General features: G+C 42.2%; 1 protein-coding gene across 3 annotated transcripts in view; it reads right to left on the bottom strand.

Annotated features, from left to right (window-relative positions):
- Positions 1–20,050, bottom strand: part of SNTG2 (syntrophin gamma 2) — a 463,781-nt gene that overhangs the window by 123,544 nt on the left and 320,187 nt on the right. For all 3 annotated transcript variants that reach the window (XM_075923561.1, XM_075923558.1, XM_075923560.1), the window contains exon 9: positions 10,204–10,331. In XM_075923561.1, coding sequence (XP_075779676.1) covers positions 10,204–10,331 — 128 coding nt within the window. The remainder of the gene's footprint in view (positions 1–10,203; positions 10,332–20,050) is intronic.

A 20,050-nucleotide genomic window follows, 5' to 3' on the forward strand; every position in this document is an offset into this window, starting at 1 on the left:
AAACAGAAACCAGACAGTAAATGGGCTAGCTGACGACCCGGGACCTCCCGTTGCCCTGATGGCTAGTACCAGTAATTGACACGCCTGCACTGTCCCAGGAGAGGAATCTTCGCCCATCACATACCAGAGGTGCCCATTGTCTGCATTTTCCCAGGTGTAAATTATGCTTTGCACCCTTCGTGGGAAACTTGGCATTCAAAGCCATTTTTCCTAATTGGCCACTTGAGCCTAGGAAGAAGCCTTCATGACCCAAGGGGTATAAAAGAGGTTCAGCAGCCCACCCCATTTGAGCTCCAATCATCTATACCTGCTGGCAGGTATTGATTGTCTCCCGAGGTCTGTGGGACGCCCAACCTCGCCCTACTTCTTCCCGAGGGATTGAGAGAAAGACGCTGGCCACGCCAAGTCTGGAACGCAGGGGTGAGAATATATACCTGCTATGTGTCTATTTTGCATGCATTTAATAAGAGCTCAGAGAACCAAAAGGGTTTCATGGTACCTGTAAGTGACTTATTAGTGTAATTTCTGTCCTGTCCTTTGTAGTGTCTGTGTTATCTGTAACACAGTAGTAGCATTTAACAGCTAAGTTTACCCTGTAACAATAAAATAGTAACTGTTTAAGCTTTAACCTGACTCCTTCAGTTGCTGTAACAAAACCAAGCACAATTTAAAAGAACTTCAGCCGGTCATAAGGGACTCACTGCCCTGACCGTCGGCTGACAACATGATAGCAGTTTTCAGGTATCTAAAAGGGTGTCATAAGGAGGAGGGAGAAAACTTGTTCATCTTGGCCTCTGGGGATAGAACAAGAGCAATGGGCTTAAACTGCAGCAAGGGAGGTTTAGGTTGGACATTAGGAAAAAGTTCCTAACTGTCAGGGTAGTCAAACACTGGAATAAATTGCCCAGGGAGGTTGTGCAATCTTCATCTCTAGAGATATTTAAGAGTAGGTTAGACAAATGTCTATAAGGGATGGTCTAGACAGTATTTGGTCCTGCTGCAGGGGGCTAGACTCGATGACCTCTCGAGGTCCCTTCCAGTCCTAGTATTCTATGATTCTATGATTCTAAGGAAGTTAGTAATTAATGGGAAAACCCAAGATGACCTCTCTGCTATTCTTCCTCCGGACTGTTGTAAGCTTTATTATTATTACTTATTTGTATTATCATGGCACTGAGGAGCCTTATGGTATGTCTACACTGCATGGCTATTCTGGGATACCAGAGGTATCCCGAAATAGCTACCCCACATCTTAACAAGCCACCCATTATTTTGAAAAGTAACACTATTGTGCTATTTTGGCATCCCGATAATTCTCGTTCCATGAGGGTGTAGAGATGTCTTGAAATAGCACGTTATTTTGAAATTTGGCTCTGTGTAGACTATTTTGAAATTAAAACAAAATAAGATACACAATTTCGAGTTTAAGGTGCTATGTAGAGGCACCCTTAGACATGGGCCAGGACTGCATTGTTGTAGGCACTGTAAAAACTGAAGAAAAAGAAGACCTCTTCCCCAGAGAGAGAGCATGGAGACACTGAGATGAAATGCTAGGCAGTGGACTCAGCACAGCAGAGCAGTCTAAACATTGTCAACATTTGTTTAGCTTCTCTGCAAAGGAGAATTTCCAGGAAGGTTTTAAAGGTGAATAATGAGATTATTTTGCTTTTGTTGTGAGCAGCTCCTCCCATGCATGAGAGGCAGCACAGGAGAAAGCATAAAAGATGCTCATTTGAAAGAGTAAGTGGATGACTGACATCCCTTGATAGCACATGAGAGATAAGTAAGGTGGAGGATAAGTTCTGAAGGAACTTGAATATGAAAAGAAGCAATATACAGTTTGATGCTATGGAGAAGAGGGAGCTAGTGAGTACTGGTTTGCTATAGCTATTCCCAAACCTCTTTAGATTTTAATCTTCTAGTTTTAATACATCAAGCTATTTTTGACAGACCAAGCTCATTGATGCTTATATTTCTGCTCAGCCTCTCGAGGATTAGTAATGTCAGATCCGACAACAGCATGCAAATTGGGTTTGTGACTTACAAAGTATTGGCTGCCTAGATAAATTAGCATAAATATTCAACCTCAGCAAGAAGTAGAAGTTATGTCATCAGGAAAGTGTCTCCTGCTGACATAGTACTAGAGTGGACAGAATGAAACTTGAAAAGCTTTTTCACATTCCTGTACAACATAAATTACATTGAATTAAAATAGTAGTTGTAACTTGGCCTAGGATGCTGCAACAGAAGACCTGGCCAGAGAGGTTCAGAGGCTGACAAGGACAGGAGGTGGATAAATAAGTTAGTGATTTAACTATGTGAGTGTGAAAGATTAATTACTGTCCATCACACAATTGTAACAATATGGTTTTTCTATGGCCAAATTTAAAGTGACCATATTCTCTGATCCAAAAATAGGAACACCTTAGCCATGTCCCTGAGACCACTAGCCACGCCTCTGACTTCTTAGATGCTACCCGTCTGCCACAGGAAATCCCACCCGTGGGATAGTACTTCCTGGTTCAAGATGGACACATGACTGGATGAGTGTCATGTGACCCCCCCCCCCCAAGAACTCGTCCTCCTTCTAATAGGGATGGGTTTGGGCACTATAGAAGCCCCCATGTAACCATACTGCAATAACCCAGGCTCCAGATCTAGTCTCCCATGACACTGCAGCACTAGGAGTCCAACCTTGATTCAAGATGAGATCCTGGGTCCAAGTCCTATTATTTTGCAGATTTTGATGCAGCTCCATTTGACTCTGGGCCTGGGAATCATCAAGAACAATTCCACAATTTCATGGGACAACTTCCTTAGTCCTCTTAATGGATGATGCTTACTTGCTCCAATTAACTGGTAATCAGTGGGGTGCTGAAGCAGGCCCCCATCTGCTGTGGGAACTGGGGTTCTTCATGTCCAAGCAGAGGTTGTTTGTGTCTAAGCAGCCCCTGTCTGTTGGGAACTGGGGCGGAGTCTGCAGGCAGGGACTGCACCAGTGTCCAGAGCAGCCTCTCTATATGGGGAGTCCAACTTCCTGTGGACAGAGATTGCTCCAGAGGGAGCTGGAAGCTGGCGTTGGCCCTAGTGTGACCTAACATTAACCGGTTAACTGATTAATGGGAATTTACCTCCTTAATGAGATATACTGCAAATGCATTTTTGAAGTTACTGCAAAACTATCAAGTGTCCTCCGTTTCCACAAGCCAGAATGACAATACTGAGCTAACCATTACAACTACAAGGTGGAGAAGACCATGTCACTAACCCATCCCACCACGGCTTTCAAGAAAAAAATTCCCATGGAGACCAATGGGGTTGGACTATTTTATATGTAAAACTACTGAGAAATGTGTATGTCAATACCATGATGGCAATGCTAAATAATACCTAATAATAATTGCCAAATCCCAACCCGCTTACAAAGCACCTGATTCAATTAAAATTTTAAGCTAGGATTGGGCGCAAAGCAATCTGTTGGTATTACCCAAGAAGATCCAGTTAACATTTAGTCACCGTTCAAAAATATAAGGGGCCAATTAGTCAAAGCCCTACCGCTTCATGTAGGTGATCTTTGAAGAAAATTGGAGAGACTTTGAATTTATTTCTTCTGACATCAGCTCTTTCTCTCACTGGATGTGGAGTCTTTAGCACAGATTTCCCTTTGTGTATCAGAATAACTCAGAAATGTATTGTCACAGCAAACTCCATTCAGGTTTAAGCAACGTGCAGTCCAAAGACAGAAGAACAAATCTCTTGAAACTAGAAGTCAAAACATCTCACCTCTTCACAGAGCTCATAAAGGGTTTGTTCACCCAGACACACAAGTCATGACAATTCTTTCTAGAGAGAGACAATACATCCTGCCTCTCTGTGGATGCACAAAGTGTTTTTAACACATTGTTTAAATCATCAACTACCTGGATGAGGAAAAATCACAAAAAGTTTGTCCATCATCCACACCAGAGTGACACAGTGATTTCATCACTGTGGTAACAGATCCATTCTCTCTGTGGGTTCTTCTGGAGCAACAGGGAGCCTGGGGTGGTCTCTCAGGGGGAGAGGCCAGGTGTACCTCTATTTCAGTGATTCTTAACCTTTTTTGGCCTATGGACCACCTCACTCAATGTAAACCTTTCACTGACCACCATTAATTATATAATTACACCTGAGCCATTTTTCTAGTGCTGCAGCTAGGGAGAACAGTTTCATTTAAATTTTTAAACAGATTAAACATTTTAATTTCTCAAACTTGATTTTAAATAAAATAAAATATTAATTTATTAATTTATGTCCAAATCAAAAGGTTTCAATGTTTTCTTTATTTATGGCAGGAATGGGGAAACTTTTTTGGGTCAGGGACCATCGATCCTCAGAAAAATCAATTGGAGACCACACAAGAGAGAAGCAAAAGAACTCCTCCCTAAACTCAAGGGGAAGGGTCAGGGAGAACTAAGGTTCAGGTCTTCCCATAGGTCAGATTTACTTTTCTGGTAGATTTTATGGAGCCCCCTTAAGTTCTGGGGTTGGGACAAAAATGAGGGGTTCAGTGTGTGTGAAAGGGCTGCCAGTGAGTGGGATAGGTGTGGGGTGCAGAATCTGGGAGAGAGGTGGGGGGGGCAGATGAGGGAGAGATTGCAAGGTCTGGGGTGGGAAGTAGGATGCTGAAGCAGGCTGGGAGTAGGGTGTCTGGCCAGGGGGAGGGAGCAAGAGCAAGGGAGGGTGCAGGAACAATGGTGGATGCAGGAGTGGGCTAGAGGTAGTGTGCCTAGCCAGGAGGAAGGTAGTCTGGCCAAGAAGGAGTGTGCAGGAGCGGACTGGGGGTAGAGTGTCTGGCCAAGAGAGAGAGTGCAGAAGCCAAATTGGACCTCCCTGGTCCGGCACCCTCTGGACCGGATTGGTCCCAATGAGGAATTTTTCTCTATCTGGGGAGGTCATTTCAGTCCTCCTGCTACCACCTGCCATACTGGGCTTCCCGGCACCTCCTTTCCCCCAAAGCCCAGCTGAGTGGTGTGTCAGTTCCTTGAGCCCCCACAACCTAGCTGAGCCACATGCTGCTTTTCGATCCCCCTGGCCAAGCTCATCCATGGGCTGCTTTTTGGCCCCTTCCCCTGGCTTGGCCCAGCCCAACTCTGCCATGGCTGCCTGTCCACCTCCTGGCCCAGCTAAGCTACATGCTGCTTGTCTGCACCCTTCCCAATCTCCAGCCGCTTACCTGCTTTCACGTGCTCCCAACAGGCAACACCTCCTGATGCTGCTATTAGCTGGATTCCCCAGATGCAGGGAGAGCCTTGGACTCCTATATTCTCCCAGCTAGAGGAGGGGAGGGGAAGGAGAATCAGTTGTGCAGCCGATTCTGGCTGCATTTGGAGCCTGGGGACTTTCCGGGAAATTTCAGTGCTGCACGGGGCATGGGAACAAGACATTAAAATATCCTTGGAGATATTTAAGAGCAGGTTAGACAGACATCTATCAGCGATGGTCTAGATGGTGCTTGGTCCTGCTTTAAGGTCAGGGGACTGGACTCGATGACCTCTCGAGGTCCCTCCCAGATCTAGTGTTCTTTGATTATATGATTAAAAATTGAGACTGTCCCGGGAAATTTGGGATGGATGGTCATCGTAGCCATATTAGAATGCCTAAAGCCTTCCTCTGCAGCCAGAATGAAGAACAGCAGCCATTAGCTGTAAAGCGGAGAGTTACATACTCATATTCCATCTAAATTGCATTAAAATAGTGTCGCACCAGACTGTTAAGAAGGAGATCCTGTCCTAATGGCACCCACTGTCACCAGATAAAGAAACAGATCTCAAGATGGATAAAGAAAATTTAATTTAACAGCATTTCATCTGGCAAGAAACTATTTATCAACTAGCCAATTAGCCTGTCATAAGATGGGATTTTCAGGTCTTCTCTCCTGAGCGCTCTCGCTCCGTCTCTCTCTCTCTCTCTCTCCTACTGCCTACCCCGGTCTCTCTCAGCTCTCCTCCACCCCCGACTCTCTCTCTGTCTTTTTCTTTCTTTTCTCCCCCTCCTGCCTCTCACTGTCCCTTTCTCTTCTCCTCCTGCCTCTCTCTCCCCTCCGTCTCTCCTCGCCCCCCTTCCCCTTCCCTCCCACCGTGGCACTTGGCTGAGTGCTGCCTGCTTCGCCGGGCTGCCATGAGGGAGGGGGTGGGGAGGTGACATACATGGCCAGGGGGCGGGGATGTCTACATCACCGCCCCTCCTTCCCCTCTCCCATGGTGGACGGCTGAGGGACGCAGCACTCAGCTGAGTGCCACAGCGGGAGGGGAAGGGAGGCGGTGACATAGACGGCCCCACCTCCTGGCCATGGACGTCACCGCCCCGCCCCCTTCCCCTCCCTCCATGGTGGTTCGGCTGAGTGTTGCGCACTCAGCTGGGCCACCGCGGGGGAGGAGAGGTGGGGCAGTGACATACATGGCCAGGGGCGGGGCTGTCTATGTCACCGCCTCCACCCTTCCCTTCTCCCACGGTGGCCGGCTGAGGGGCGCACCAGTCAGCACCACGGCAGGAGGAGGAAGGGGGGACGGTGACGGACATAGCCCCACCCCCTGGCCATGCACATCAATGCCCAGCCCCCCTTCCCGTCCCACCGGGACTCAGCTGAGCAGCTCAGTGCCAGCGCCACTCAGCTGGGCCGTGGCGGGGGAGCAAGTGGCGGCAAGTGGCTCTTTGGGGTCTGCGCTCCCCATGCATGGGGAGCGTGGATCTCAAACAGCCGCTTGCTGCCTGGGGCCCAGCTGAGCGGTGCTCCTCCTGGGTCTAGAGTTGCCAGGTGTCCAGTTTTCTACCGGAAAATCCGGTATTTGCACCGTCTGTCCGATAGAAAAATTCAGAAAATACCGGACATGTGCAATGTCCGGTATTTTGTTAATTTCCAGCCAGCCCCGCCCCTCTTCCCCTCCCTCGGAGGCATGCTCAGCTGGGAGCGCTCAGCTGGGCCCCGGCGGGGGAGCAAGCGGTGGCAAGTATAATATATTATTTTATGAAAAGAGAGCGCATAGGAAACATTGAGTGAATAGCAATATCTTAAATTAATTCAAATAGCACTGATTTTAACCTCTGAACTAGTTAATTGACTATAGTGAATGAATTGCCCAGATACAATGGGATTCCTTTATTAGGAGGTATGTTAGTGGTAATATACTTGAAAGGGTTCATTGCTATGTATTTTTAATAGGTATTTTTTGCATATTTGTCCTGCATTCTAGTATTGTATCCAATTATATGTTCATATTTGGTCAGTTGGACATTCTTGGAAGAAAATAAGTTTTTATGTTTTTATTTTTCCTCATGGGAAATGTTAGGGTGGTTGTGTGATGTGATTTGAAATGGGAAGAATAGGTTTCTAGAAAATTTGGAAACTAAAGAAGGTTTTCAGGAAAAAAAATTGGGTGTGGTGGGGAAAAACAACCCCTTGCCTCCTTTTACATCAGATTTTTTTTAATGATTTATACAAATCTAAAGCCTTCTTTTCAACAATTTTCTTTAGGCAACTGTTAACTGACAGCATTTAAAAAGTGATTGAGAAACAGTCTTGTTATCCACCGGTTTACATAAGCTGTTTTTCTCTTTTAAGTTGATAAAGTTAAAGATTTCTTAATTTTTTTCCTTAGGCAACACTTTAAAAACACTGATAGATTATCTGGGTTTTCTTTTGTTGGCTTGTTTTAATCCATCCAAACAATAAGTCTTGTTAAACTCCTAAATTAGGACTAGATTTAAACTGCAGCAAAGGAGGTTTCGATCAGACATTAGAGAAAACTTCCTAACTGTCAGCATGGTTAAGAACTGAAATAAATTGTGTAGGGAGCTTGTAGAACCTTGTCATTGGAAATTTTTAAAAGCAAGGGAGACAAACACCTGTTAGAGATGGTCTAGAACAAGGGGGGCAAGAGGCATCTAGCAGGCTGGATGGAGCTCACAGTGGCCTTCTGGCACCCTTACTACAGAGCAGCTGCAGCCACGTTAAGCAGCCAGTTGCTAATTGTTCTGCAAGCTGGGCAGGGAGACGAAAGCTTCCCATGCTGTCCCTGCCTCTTATCAAAATCCCCAAGCTCCCACTGGCCAGTTTCTGGCGAGTAGAAGTTGAGAAATGTTGCTGAAGGAAGGGGCAGACAATGAAGCCTCCTCACTCTCCCCTCCTCCCTGCAGCAGAGCCACATGGAGTAGCTCCCCCGCCAGCACACAGGCAGGAAGTTTGTTTTGGGTTTGCGGAGAGCTAGGTATGCCCTTCCCAGTCATAGCCTGCCTTTGGTACTCTGGCTCCCTCACCTCTCCAGATATCTGTCCCAAACCACCACCCAAACCCTCTGCATTGTCTCTCCTCATAGCCTCCAATCACCACTCCTTCCTGCACCCTCCCCAGTCCAGAATCCTCTCCTGCACCCATAACCCTCCTGGACCCTGCATTCCATTTCCCTGCACCCCATTTCCCTACCCCACGTCACCACTCAAATCCTCTGGCTTCAAGATTAAGCCAGGTTGGTTTATGAAGGGGATGGTTTGATGGGATAACATGATCTTAGCAACTAATTGACCTTTCACTATCAGTGGTAAATAGGCCAATGGAGGGATGATAGGAGTTACTATAGAGAACTTTTTTCTGGGTGTCTGGCTGGTGAGTCTTGCCCACATACTCAGGCTTCAGCTGATCATCATATTTGGGGTCTGGAAGGAATTTTCCTCTAAGGTAGATTGGCAGAGGCCCTGGAGTTTTTTCGCCTTCCTCTGTAGCATGGGGCACGGATCACTGCTGGAGGATTCTCTACATATTGGGGTCCTTAAACCATTTGAGGACTTCAATATCTGAGATATAGGTGAGAGGATTATTCTAGGAGAGGGTGGGTGAGATTCTGTGGCCTGCATTGTGCAGGGGGTCAGACTAGATGATCGTAATGATCCCTTCTGACCTTAAAGTCTATGAGTCTTTGCACCCTTTTTCCCCACCTCCCCCAGTCCAGAGTCCTCTCTGCATCCATAACCCCTCCTGGCCCCCAAACCTCTGCCCCATATCACAACTTTCGCCTTCCCCCTAAACTCCCTCTCAGACCCCACGCCCCACTCTTCCATCCCAAGCTCCCTTCTACACCCCATCTACTGTCCCAGGCCCTGTGCTCCCTCTACAGAAATGCAGCCCTTCAGCACTTACCAAAATGGTAGAGTGACCCCCCCACCTATTGAAAACTATTCCCCACCCCTGGTCTAGATAATACTTAGTCCTACCTTGCGTGCAGGGGAGTGAACTGGAAGACCTCTTCAGTTCCCTTCTAATCCTGTCATTCTATAATCCCATGAAAAATGCATACAGGGGAGCCAACAGTGTGCTGGGTCCCTGGGCCAGGTGAGGGGGAGCACCTCTGCATTCCTGGAAGGGGCGGGCCTCAGGCAGAAGGGATGGGGCTAGGGACAGCCAACACTCAACACCACCCAGAGTATACCTCATTGGCCCACCTACCCACCAAGCTCCCCTTGCAGCTGCCCACAATTTAAAGGACCTAAGGCTGAAAGCCACCACTGCAATGACCGGGAGCCCTGGACCCCTTTGAATTACTGGGACCCACAGCAATTGCCCCCTTTTCTTCCCCTATTTTCTTTAATAACCTTTATTTTTCTTCTCTTTCTTAAATATATATTATTTGCCTTTTTCTTTAAGAACCCTTAAAGAAACCTCAGTTTTCCTTAATAATTTTCATTTTCCTCTTTTTAGCAAACTCCCATATTTTTCTTTCTTCTCTCAGCCTCCTTTTTTTCTGAATTGTCTAAAAACCTATTCTTCACATTAAATCTCACACCCACAATCATTCCTAACATTCCCAATGGAAAAAAACAAACACTCTTTTCTCTTGAACGACTAACATCAAAAGGGCCCATAACCAGATATGGAACTGGAGGACAGGCTGTTAGATGAAAAAGGGATATGGAAACCTAGCAATATGGTGCTGAACCATATCAACAGCATTACTGTTTACTTTTATTGTCCTATTTTAACCTTTTCTTTGTGTTCAACAGTCCTGCTATGCATGTTATAAATCTCAGGAGAAAATATACAGCATATTTTCATATAATAATATGAGCTACAATTTTTCATCTCTTAAGTCAAAGAATTCTTCCCCAGCAACAGCTTCACAGTAAAATTAGGCACAGTTATTTAACCCAGTACTCCCCTTTTCAAATACATACCTTAATTTATCTGTTCCAGCTTTGTACCTTGAGATTCGAGCCATTGACAGAGGAACTGATAGAGTGTCTAGCCAGCGCTTCTCATATTTTGGTTCATTAGCTATTGGTGAGGAAGGTGATGATGGAGCCTGTAGAGAATAAATGAGAATCCGTAAGAACAGTCTATCAGATCATACAGTGCAGAAAGTATGAAAATGCATCTGGGTCTGTGTGTTCTTTACGAACTAGTAATATATAGTAATATAATTTTTTAAGAAAGAGAGTTAAGGAGAGAAATCAAGAATGTATGTATAAACAAAACAGACACGTCAGTGCTATAATGGTATTTTTATTTTATTATTTGTGTGATGTTAAGTCCTTTCATGTTTTAATTAAAAATTAAAGCCCACTTGTAATTGAGAATAAATTATGCTAACTTGAATGTCAGTGTTTTACTCATAAATCTTCTACCACATTCCATCCCAATTCAATATTGCATAGTTCAAGATTGGAAATGCTGACTGTAATTCACTGTAGCCATCTGGATATTGAAGAATGTAAGAGTAAAGTAAAAAGATAGCCTTTTGTGGAAGAGTCTTAATACTACCTAATGTAAAATGTGAAATAAACACTAAAAACAGAATGGGAAAAAATAAAATGTTACTTAAAGTACCTGAAATTCCCAGTCAACTAGCTACAAAATTGGAACAGCTCTATTTAAATTAAGTAGCACTGCTTACAGTATGTTCTTTGTGGACTCCTATTCTGGTTTACACATCGATGTTGTGACAACAAATAACTTAACTTGCTCACTATGGGTATGTCTATACTACAAAGTTAATTTGAACTAACAGACGTTTGTTCGAATTAACTTTGATAGGCGCTACACAGGCAAACCGTTAGTTCAAACCTGATTTGAACTAGCGGAGCGCTTAATTTGAACTAGGTAAACCTTGTTCTACGAGGGCTAACGCCTAGTTCGAATTAAGTAGTTCGAATTAAGGGCTGTGTAGCCACTTAATTCAAACTAATGGGAGGCTACCCCTCCCCAGCTTTCCCTGGTGGCCACTCTGGGCACCACCAGGGAAACTCTTCTGCCCCCCTCCCAGCCCCGGAGCCCTTAAAGGGGCACAGGCTGGCTACGGTACCCGTGCCAGGTGCAAGCCTGCCAACACCCAGCCAGCAGACCCTGCACCTGGCACGGCACGAGCCAGGCACCCGCTGCCACCCAGCCCACCCCTCTTCCCGGGACCAGGCTGGCAGCTCCCAGGAGCCTGCCCGGGGTCGCAAGAGGCGGGCACCCTCCTGGTCTAGTGTGGACATCGTGGACCTCATCCACAACCTTCGCACTAGGCACAAGAAAGTGGCTGGCTAGGGCAGGATAGCTGCCAGCCTGGCCACCCAGGAGCAGGTCTGCATGAAAATCAAGGTGGTCCAGTGAGACCCCCAACCCTGAGCCCTGAGCTTAGAACGGCCATACTGGGTCAGACCAAAGGTTCATCTAGCCCAGTAGCCTGTCTGCCGACAGTGGCCAACACCAGCTACCCCGGAGGGGTTGGACCAAAGACAATGACCAAGACATTTGTCTCGTGCCATCCATCTCCAGCCTTCCAAAACAGAGGCCAGGGACACAATTTCTATCCCCTGGCTAATACCACTCCATGGACCCAGCCTCCATGAATTTATCTAACTTCTCTTTAAACTCTGTTCTAGTTCTAGCCTTCACAGCCTCCTGCAGCAAGGAGTTCCACAGGTTGACTATTTGTTTTGTGAAGAAGAACTTTCTGTTATTAGTTTGAAGCCTGCTACCCATTCATTTCATTTGGTGTCCTCTAGTCCTTCTATTATGGGAACTAATGAAGAACTTTTCTTTATGCACCCTCTCCACACCACTCGTGTTTTTATAGACCTCTATCATATCCCCCCCTCAGTCTCCTCTTTTCTAAGCAGAAAAGTCCCAGTCTCTTTAGCCTCTCTTCATATGGGACCTGTTCAAACCCCTGATCATTTTAGTTGCCCTCCCCTCTCACATCCTCTCTCTTCCCCTCTCCCACCTCCTTTTCCCAGTCTCCCCGAGTTTTGTTCAATAAAGAGAGTTTCTATTTTTGAACACACGTGTCCTTTATTGTGTACATGAGGAAGGGGGGCTAGAGAGGGGTAAGTGGAAGGAGGTGAGGGAGGAATGGGGTACGAGCCCCCAATGGGGAGGACTGGGGTGGCTCTGCGGGTTCCTCGGGGTGGAAGCTCTCCTGCAGCCCCCCGATTGACCCCTCCCCAGATGGCAGCCTGCAGCAAGTGCAGCCAGGCTGATGGCCAAGTGCTGTGATGTGCCCAGTGTGGGCATTCAGGGCACTCCAAGCCAGGACTGCTTTGCTGTCCCTCATCGAGTTAGACAAGCGAGCGGGGAACCCCTGAGAACTGTCTGTCCGGGGTGGGGTCAGGACCCTTTAAGCACAGCCCTCGGCTAGCCGGAGACAGCAGCTTCACGCTCTAAGTCCTAATCTGATGCCCTGCCGGCACTGCTTCCGGCCATTCTTAACGTCGGTTCAGGGTCCACTCAATGTGGACATGCTAGTTCGAATTAGCAAAACACTAATTCGAACTAGTTTTTAGGTTTAGTTGCACTAGCTCAAATTAGCTTAGTTCGAATTAGTGCTGTAGTGTAGACATACCCTATGAGATTTCAACTGAATTACTAAGAGAACAGCCTACAACTCACAAGTGGCTCACTTGGGTAATTTTCTTTGATATGTCAGATGAGGCATTCCTCATAAAGCCCTTATTATGCACCAGAGATGTCACAGAAGAGAATAGAGAATGTGATTTAATCAAAACTATAGTAGATTCTAAGGATCTACATTTTTCATGTTAGATTAGCAATCACACAATACTTCATTAGCTTCGCCAATTCTAACAGAAGAAAAAAAGACATCAGTGTAATTAAGATTTTTTCTTGAGCCAAGGAAAATGAAATTTACTAAAATGAAAAAATTATTATCACAAAATGCCAGTTTTTCTCATTGAACGTGAGAGAGATTGTTAAATTCTAAACTAAAAGTGAAAGGCAGATTTGCCAAGATAGCAGTTGGACCACTAAACTTGTAATGGCCCCCAAAAGAACAAAAGACAAGCCAAAACCAAAGAGAACATTGGCTCTCCTTTCAGGAAGACATCCAGGAAGCTCCTGAGTTTGTAGATGGACAGAAGGAAGAGATGTCAACTCTCTGACAATGAAAAATGCAAGAGCAACAAACAGAGTCTCCAACTGTAGGATCTTCCTCAGCAGAACATATGATTCCATTTTGTAACTGATTGTATTAGTTTTATGGTGGCTATTTTCAGCTACTATTGATTTATTTGGAATTAATTATGTTAAAAGTGGGGATTGAGAGACAATGCAACAATAACCACATGCTTCATTTTCATCTTCTTACCTTTTATTTTCAAATCTAGATGTCAACTTTTTTTAAAATATATGTAATAAATTAATCCCTCATTGCTCTGTTTAGTGCTAAGTAACCTTGTCATTTTGGGGCTGAATGTTACTGTAATTTATGATCTGTCTGGAATTACTTCATGAGTTGTTATTCTTAGGAAACAGTTAAAAAGACAGAAAAATCCAGCTAATTCCTTCATCTAAGATGACTTCCACAAAAGAAATAATTGTGTAGACTATTGTCTTTGTTGCTTGGGATTTTCTAAATGTCTCAATTACTACATATTTTCAGTGTTGATCACAAGTAGCACTTACGTACTCACAGAGCTCTTTGACTCTCTTCAAGGTACTGTTTCTTTTGATCAATAAAATATTTGCTGAGTTTGGAGCTATCTGACATGAATGGTAAAACTGTGTGACTTCAGAAGGTCATAAGACCACAGCAAAAAGATTCTTAAATAAAATAAAGGGAACAATGGTAATATTAAATCCTTTGAACGCATCTGCACATCAAGGATGAGAGAACAGTGGGGAGTCCTGCTAAAGATGTGGATGCCATATTATCCAGGGATCGCTAGTATGTTAAGTACACAGTGACTTTCATGGCTTATTTGGTTTGATTCATAAAGGTTTGCTTGTTAAATAAACTAGATGAAAAGAACAAAATTTACAGAGAGAATAATTTTCTCCACTTTGAATCTTCTAACTTAAATTATTTCAGTGCCTAATAAAACTAGAGAGATGTGTTGTAATGGGACAAGCTGGTTTCAATATGCTCCCAGTAAAGTCAATGGGATTTTTGGCATTGACTTAATAGGAGGAGGATAAAATCCTCACCAACTTGTTTAAGAGTTCTATTTTATGGAGATTATAGGCCAGATTTCAAAACAATCTCTAAACCCTAAAGGATGTATAAAATCCTTTAGAAAATTTGGCTCAGTGACGTGTGTAACAGAATTTGAAGGGATGTAAAGTATTTCCAGTAGTCCACATGACAAAATAGAAAGAAAATGTTAGTTTTTTTAAAAAAATGTTTTACCTTCAATAAACTGACAAAAGTTTCCTGGAAGGCTACTGAGGCTGAGCTACCTGATTCTGCTTCCCTGTATAGATGCCAGCTTTGGGGCTGGAGAGTCAGGGATCCTGGGCATTCCTTTCAGATTACACTCCAGCTCCAATACCTGAATGCCTGGACTTTCTGTTCTGGCCTTGGGGATAGGGGAGAGGCGCTCTGCCTCACCAGCACGTGGGCAGGAAGGCTCTTGTCAAATTTACCAGAGCTCTCCGGGAGGGATGCTGAGGCTGATTCTCTTAGCCTCCTTCCTCCTCCTACACAAATTCTGGGCCTAAGGAAACAGAACACATTGGGCTCTCCCGCTTCAATTCTTGAACTTGAGGGGAGATGATATCTCTGGGCACAGCTTAGGGTACAGTGAATGAGGGGAGGGAGGCACATGAATTTCACAAAGAGAATTTTTACCATACAGCAAATAAAGAAAAAAAAAACCTTGATTGCAAATATACATTTTCCCTCTGCTCTCAATCCGCACTGATCTGTACCTCAAGGTCCAGCCCAGGCATGGTAATTCTGGTTGATTATTTCATCTTGTTTCTGTAGCTGCTAACTTACAACTCCCTTACAAAGAGAGCAGGCAAGGTAGATATTTACAATTTAAATTTCTGTACTGTATCCCATTTGTTCTTCTGGCTTCCTGCCAACACCTTTAGCTACCCCAGTTTAACCCTTTAGTCACCAACGGCTGGCCAGCACTCCTCCAATCCATCACAGTTGTGTTGTTTGTGTGTTCCTGAATTTGGTTAGCATTTAGAATCCAAATCTACTGTATTTAGAGACTGGTCTCATTGACGTCAATCTGAGTTAATTCTTCTGATGTGTATTCTTTAAGGCCTTCATTGAAAAAAAATGATTTATGCCTTTTCTTATGGGCCTCTTTATTTATGAAAGTGCTTGAGTGATTGCTTAGCTTTATGCATATACTTATATCATGACTTATCTCTTGATATGCATTTTTGTCAATTATTCAATAGTGAGCTTTGCTGAGAACTTTTCAAAAGCAATCTCTTTTCTGTGAAACAGAGAGAAAACATACAATGATATTTAAATATTAAATGTATTATTCACAATTTTCTTCTAGACAAAATTTTCGCATGTGGATGCCCAAAGGCAGCTAAAAATAATGTGATATTCAAAGAAGCTGAGTCCTCTGTTGCACACTTTATGTGGTCCTCTGGAAAAGAACTCTCATTTCTTGAAGAACTAAATACCAGAGTAATTTTCCTACACCTTTGGGTACATCCTAAGTACTGAATCTTCAAAATCCTGTTACTAGACCTGTTTGGAAGTGTGCAAGAGGGAGCCATCTCTAAACAAAATATGATGCTCAAACCTGAATATGTTCATTTGATATTTTATTTGTTCTTTCCTTTATTAGTATTAATCAGCGTTTTCCTTATCATTTCATCATTCCTAATCATACTCATACATTCACAGATTCCAAGGGGAGAAACAGTCACTATGATCATCTAATGTGACCTCCTGTATAACTTAGGCCATAAAACTTTCTCCAAATATTCTCACATTATAGTTTTCAGAAAAGTACCCAACCTTGATTTAAAAACTGTCAGTGATGGAGAATTCACCATCTAACTTGGTACATTCTTTCAGTAGTTAATTATTCTCACTGTTAATAATGTATGCTTTTTTCCAATCTAAATTTGTCTGGTTTTAATTTCTAAACACTGGATCATATATTATCTGTTTCTGCTAGGCTGTAGAGCTCATTATTTAACATTTGTCCTCCACGTATGCCTGTCACTCCTTAACTTTCTTTTTAAGTTAAATTGATTGAGCTCCTTGAGTCTATCACTCTAGGGCTTGTTTTCTAATCCTTTAATCATTTTTGTCTTTCTTCTTCTTTAGCCAGCTTAAAATTCATATTGTTTCCTTGCTTCCAGTTTACCATGTGATCCAGATTGTTCTCTATTAGTGACCTGTCCTCTTCATTATTTACCATTCTTTCAATATTTATCTGGGATAAGTTTGTGGGGATTTTCCATGTAATTAATAAGAATGTTAAGTAGCATAAGGTCAAGAATCAGCCCCATGTGGAACCCACATAGAATCCCACCCATTCAATTATAATTCCCCATATGCAATTACTTATTGATACCCATCATCTTTTAATCCATTTAATGTATGCCAGATTATTTTTACATCTTTCTTTCAATTAAAATGTCATGTGATACCAAATCAACTGACCAATACAAGTTTAAGAATATCACATCAATCTTACTTTCAAAAAACCAAATGTATGATCTCATTCAAAAAAAGACATCAAGTTAGTTCGACATGATTTATTTTCCTTAAATCCACACTGATTGGCATTAAGTTTATTACCCTCCTTTAATTTGTTTTTAATTGAGTTCTCTATCAGTGGCTCTATTTATCTTGTTTGGGATTGCTGTCAGACTGATAGGCTTATAAAACCCACATAATCTCATTTACCCTTTTAAAATATCCCAATCTATTAAAAAAAAAAACAGCTCCTCTTTATTGTTCGTATTTCTGGTGGGCACAGATTTCTCCATACATCCCTTTGCTTTCCTATAAATTTGTACAATCCAAACTTCTGATTTACATTCATTACTATCAACTTCCCATTTTTTCCATTTGTTATACTTGTAAACAAATATTATATATATAGAGAGAGATTCCTTCACTACCCTTTTAAACTAGATCACCTTTTCAACTAATACAGCCTTCTTCCTTGATTGTGTTTTTGGGAATCCATTTAAGTGTTATCAAACAATTCCCAATTATTGTTCACATTTTTTTTATTTAAGTCTTGCATCCAACTATGCTGGCTCCTAATTTTTTCATCTTTCAAAAATTAGCCCTTAGAAAACAACAATATATATTACACTGGTTGAGACTTTATTCTGTTTGCATATTATAAATGTAATCAAGTCATGATCATTTCTACCTAATTTACACCATTTATTTTTAACTCAGTGATCAGTTCCTCTTTTTTCTGTCAGATGATGTTTAATATAGAATTGTTCCATGTTGGATGTGATGTTTAAGTAATGTTTGAGTTTCAGATCTATACGAGAGGTTTGTAAGTATACACAGGTTTGATAAATCTGTATTTTTGTAGGCCTGACATGACACGAGTAATTTGCCTCTTTTGTGAGTAGCTTGAGTGGGAACCTGAATGGAAATTAAATTGTCATAACAAGCAGTATGCTGGAGTCTAGCTAAGAACATTCTGGTATTACTAAACAGGCCTAAATATAAGACAAGGTAAAGGTTAGATTATACATGGATGGTATAAGCACAGATCATGCTTTTCAGAATGGTGTTTATAAGTAGTCAGCTAGTCATGAAGTGTAATTATGAACTAGTGTTGCTAGAAATATATATACACAAATGGAAAAGTTTTATTGCAGAACTTTGAATCTGTGATGTGGAACCCTGACCTGGTTCCCTTACTGGACGCTACTGGCCAGAGAGCTGGTGGTTTATCTGATCCCACTTCATGTTTTTTTCTCCCAGATGAAATACAATGTGGGTTTGAAAATTGAAGCCACCCATCCTGATCATTATCCCATTAACTTCCATTGTTTTCAATGGATATTTCTTTGGCTGGAATTAAATGTCCAAGTCAGTCAATGCTACTTAAATCTCTTACATGTTGCTTCACTGATGCCAACTGCAGAATTAATCTTACTAATATCTGTAGTGTCCTCAGTTGGGGAACATTTTCTGTTTCTTTTACCTCTGCAGCATTATTTACACTTTTAGAAGGTTGTTGTCTAAGGCTCTGATCCAACAAAACACCATACTTAACTTTAACTTCAGTGGAACATAAATTAGCACTTACTTGCTTTGCAGAATAGAGATGGGATTACTTACTTGCTCAATCAGGCCCTAAATTCATTGAATGATCACAAACAAGGTTCGTTGAAATAGTAAAAGTGGCAATCGTGAACCAGATATTAAAATATTTGTGGGGCAAGACTTTCAGACTCCTACTATTGGCCTACCTCTGTTCCAACTAAACTCAGAGTAAAACTCTTATTAATTCACAGTGGATAAGACCAGATGTAATAGTTTTGAAAACCCTAGCCTAGAATTAATATGCTATTTTACTCACTACCAAAAAAATCCTAACATTGAAAATAACCAGAGTATACAATAATCTCAGATGAAGCAATGAAATTTTCATTACTTTAGTTATTTAAACACAGATTGGATAAAGACCTTAAAGATATAGTGAAAAGAACAAACCAACAGAAATAGAGGAATAGAAAAAGTCATTTTAGAAGCGTTTTTTCTATTTCTCATATATGATTTTCTCAGAAATGCAACCTTACAACAACAGAATTAAAAAGAATGCGTTGGTTTTCTAAGGAATGTACAGAAGATAAGAATTCTCTTCTCTCATAATTCATTAAAACAGAAAAAGGGAACCAACACAGTTGTACTGTTTATTTTCTTTTGACACCTACTGCACTTAAGCCGTGACTACTGCAGTAGCAGCTGCCATCTGAAATACGTCTGGTAATGTTCATCTATAGTGACCTGTCTCTTTTCCCCTTCAGCATTCCCAGTGGAAGACTGAGATAATGATCACTACTTTCACAAGCATAACAGTAGAAAACAAGGTAGCTATACTTTGTGTTTGTCACACTTTATGTTCACATGTTTTTAAATGAAATAGCATGAATTGAAAATAAACTACATTTTCAAGAAATACACTCTTAACAGTGTTGTCCCTTTTTTCCCCAAGCACCTAGTCAAAGTTCAGGGCTTTGAGAATGTTTCAGTTGGAATTAGAAATTGATGAACTCTGGTATTTTCTGTGATGCCACCTTGTTGTATATTGTTTTCAAGTAATATACAAAGTCATGTGTTTTTGATCACAGAAGGATGGAAGAGAAAAGGAGCATTTTCTTAGCTTATAACCCCTAAAGCTCTTTAGATAACACCAGATCCAAAAAGATCTATTCCAAGCTTTTTACAGGATCACACTGGACACGTTCATACATATGTGGTTTTTTTAAACTGTAAACACAAGTCCTCACATATGTTATTTAAAGGATTAATTCAGAGCTATCAACTTCTGTGAGGGTTTTAACTTAACCCATAACAAGGCTTCATCCAGCTCATAACAAAATTTTCATCCTGATGATGAAAACCTAGATTTTCAGATGTTGAGTGGTGGCTGATATCACCAGATATCACTAGGTGCATTACTTTCATAGCCATGCCACTCAACTGAAATCTGAAATCTGAAAAAAAAGGTAAAGCTACAGGAGACAGTTATGTAGGATAAACTCAAACTTCAGCATTCAATAGCAATAATAAGAAAATTATTTGTTCTATTTGAAATGACAGTCAATATTCTA

Source organism: Pelodiscus sinensis, chromosome 3 (genome assembly GCF_049634645.1).
Source record: "Pelodiscus sinensis isolate JC-2024 chromosome 3, ASM4963464v1, whole genome shotgun sequence".
Lineage (NCBI taxonomy): Eukaryota > Metazoa > Chordata > Testudines > Trionychidae > Pelodiscus > Pelodiscus sinensis.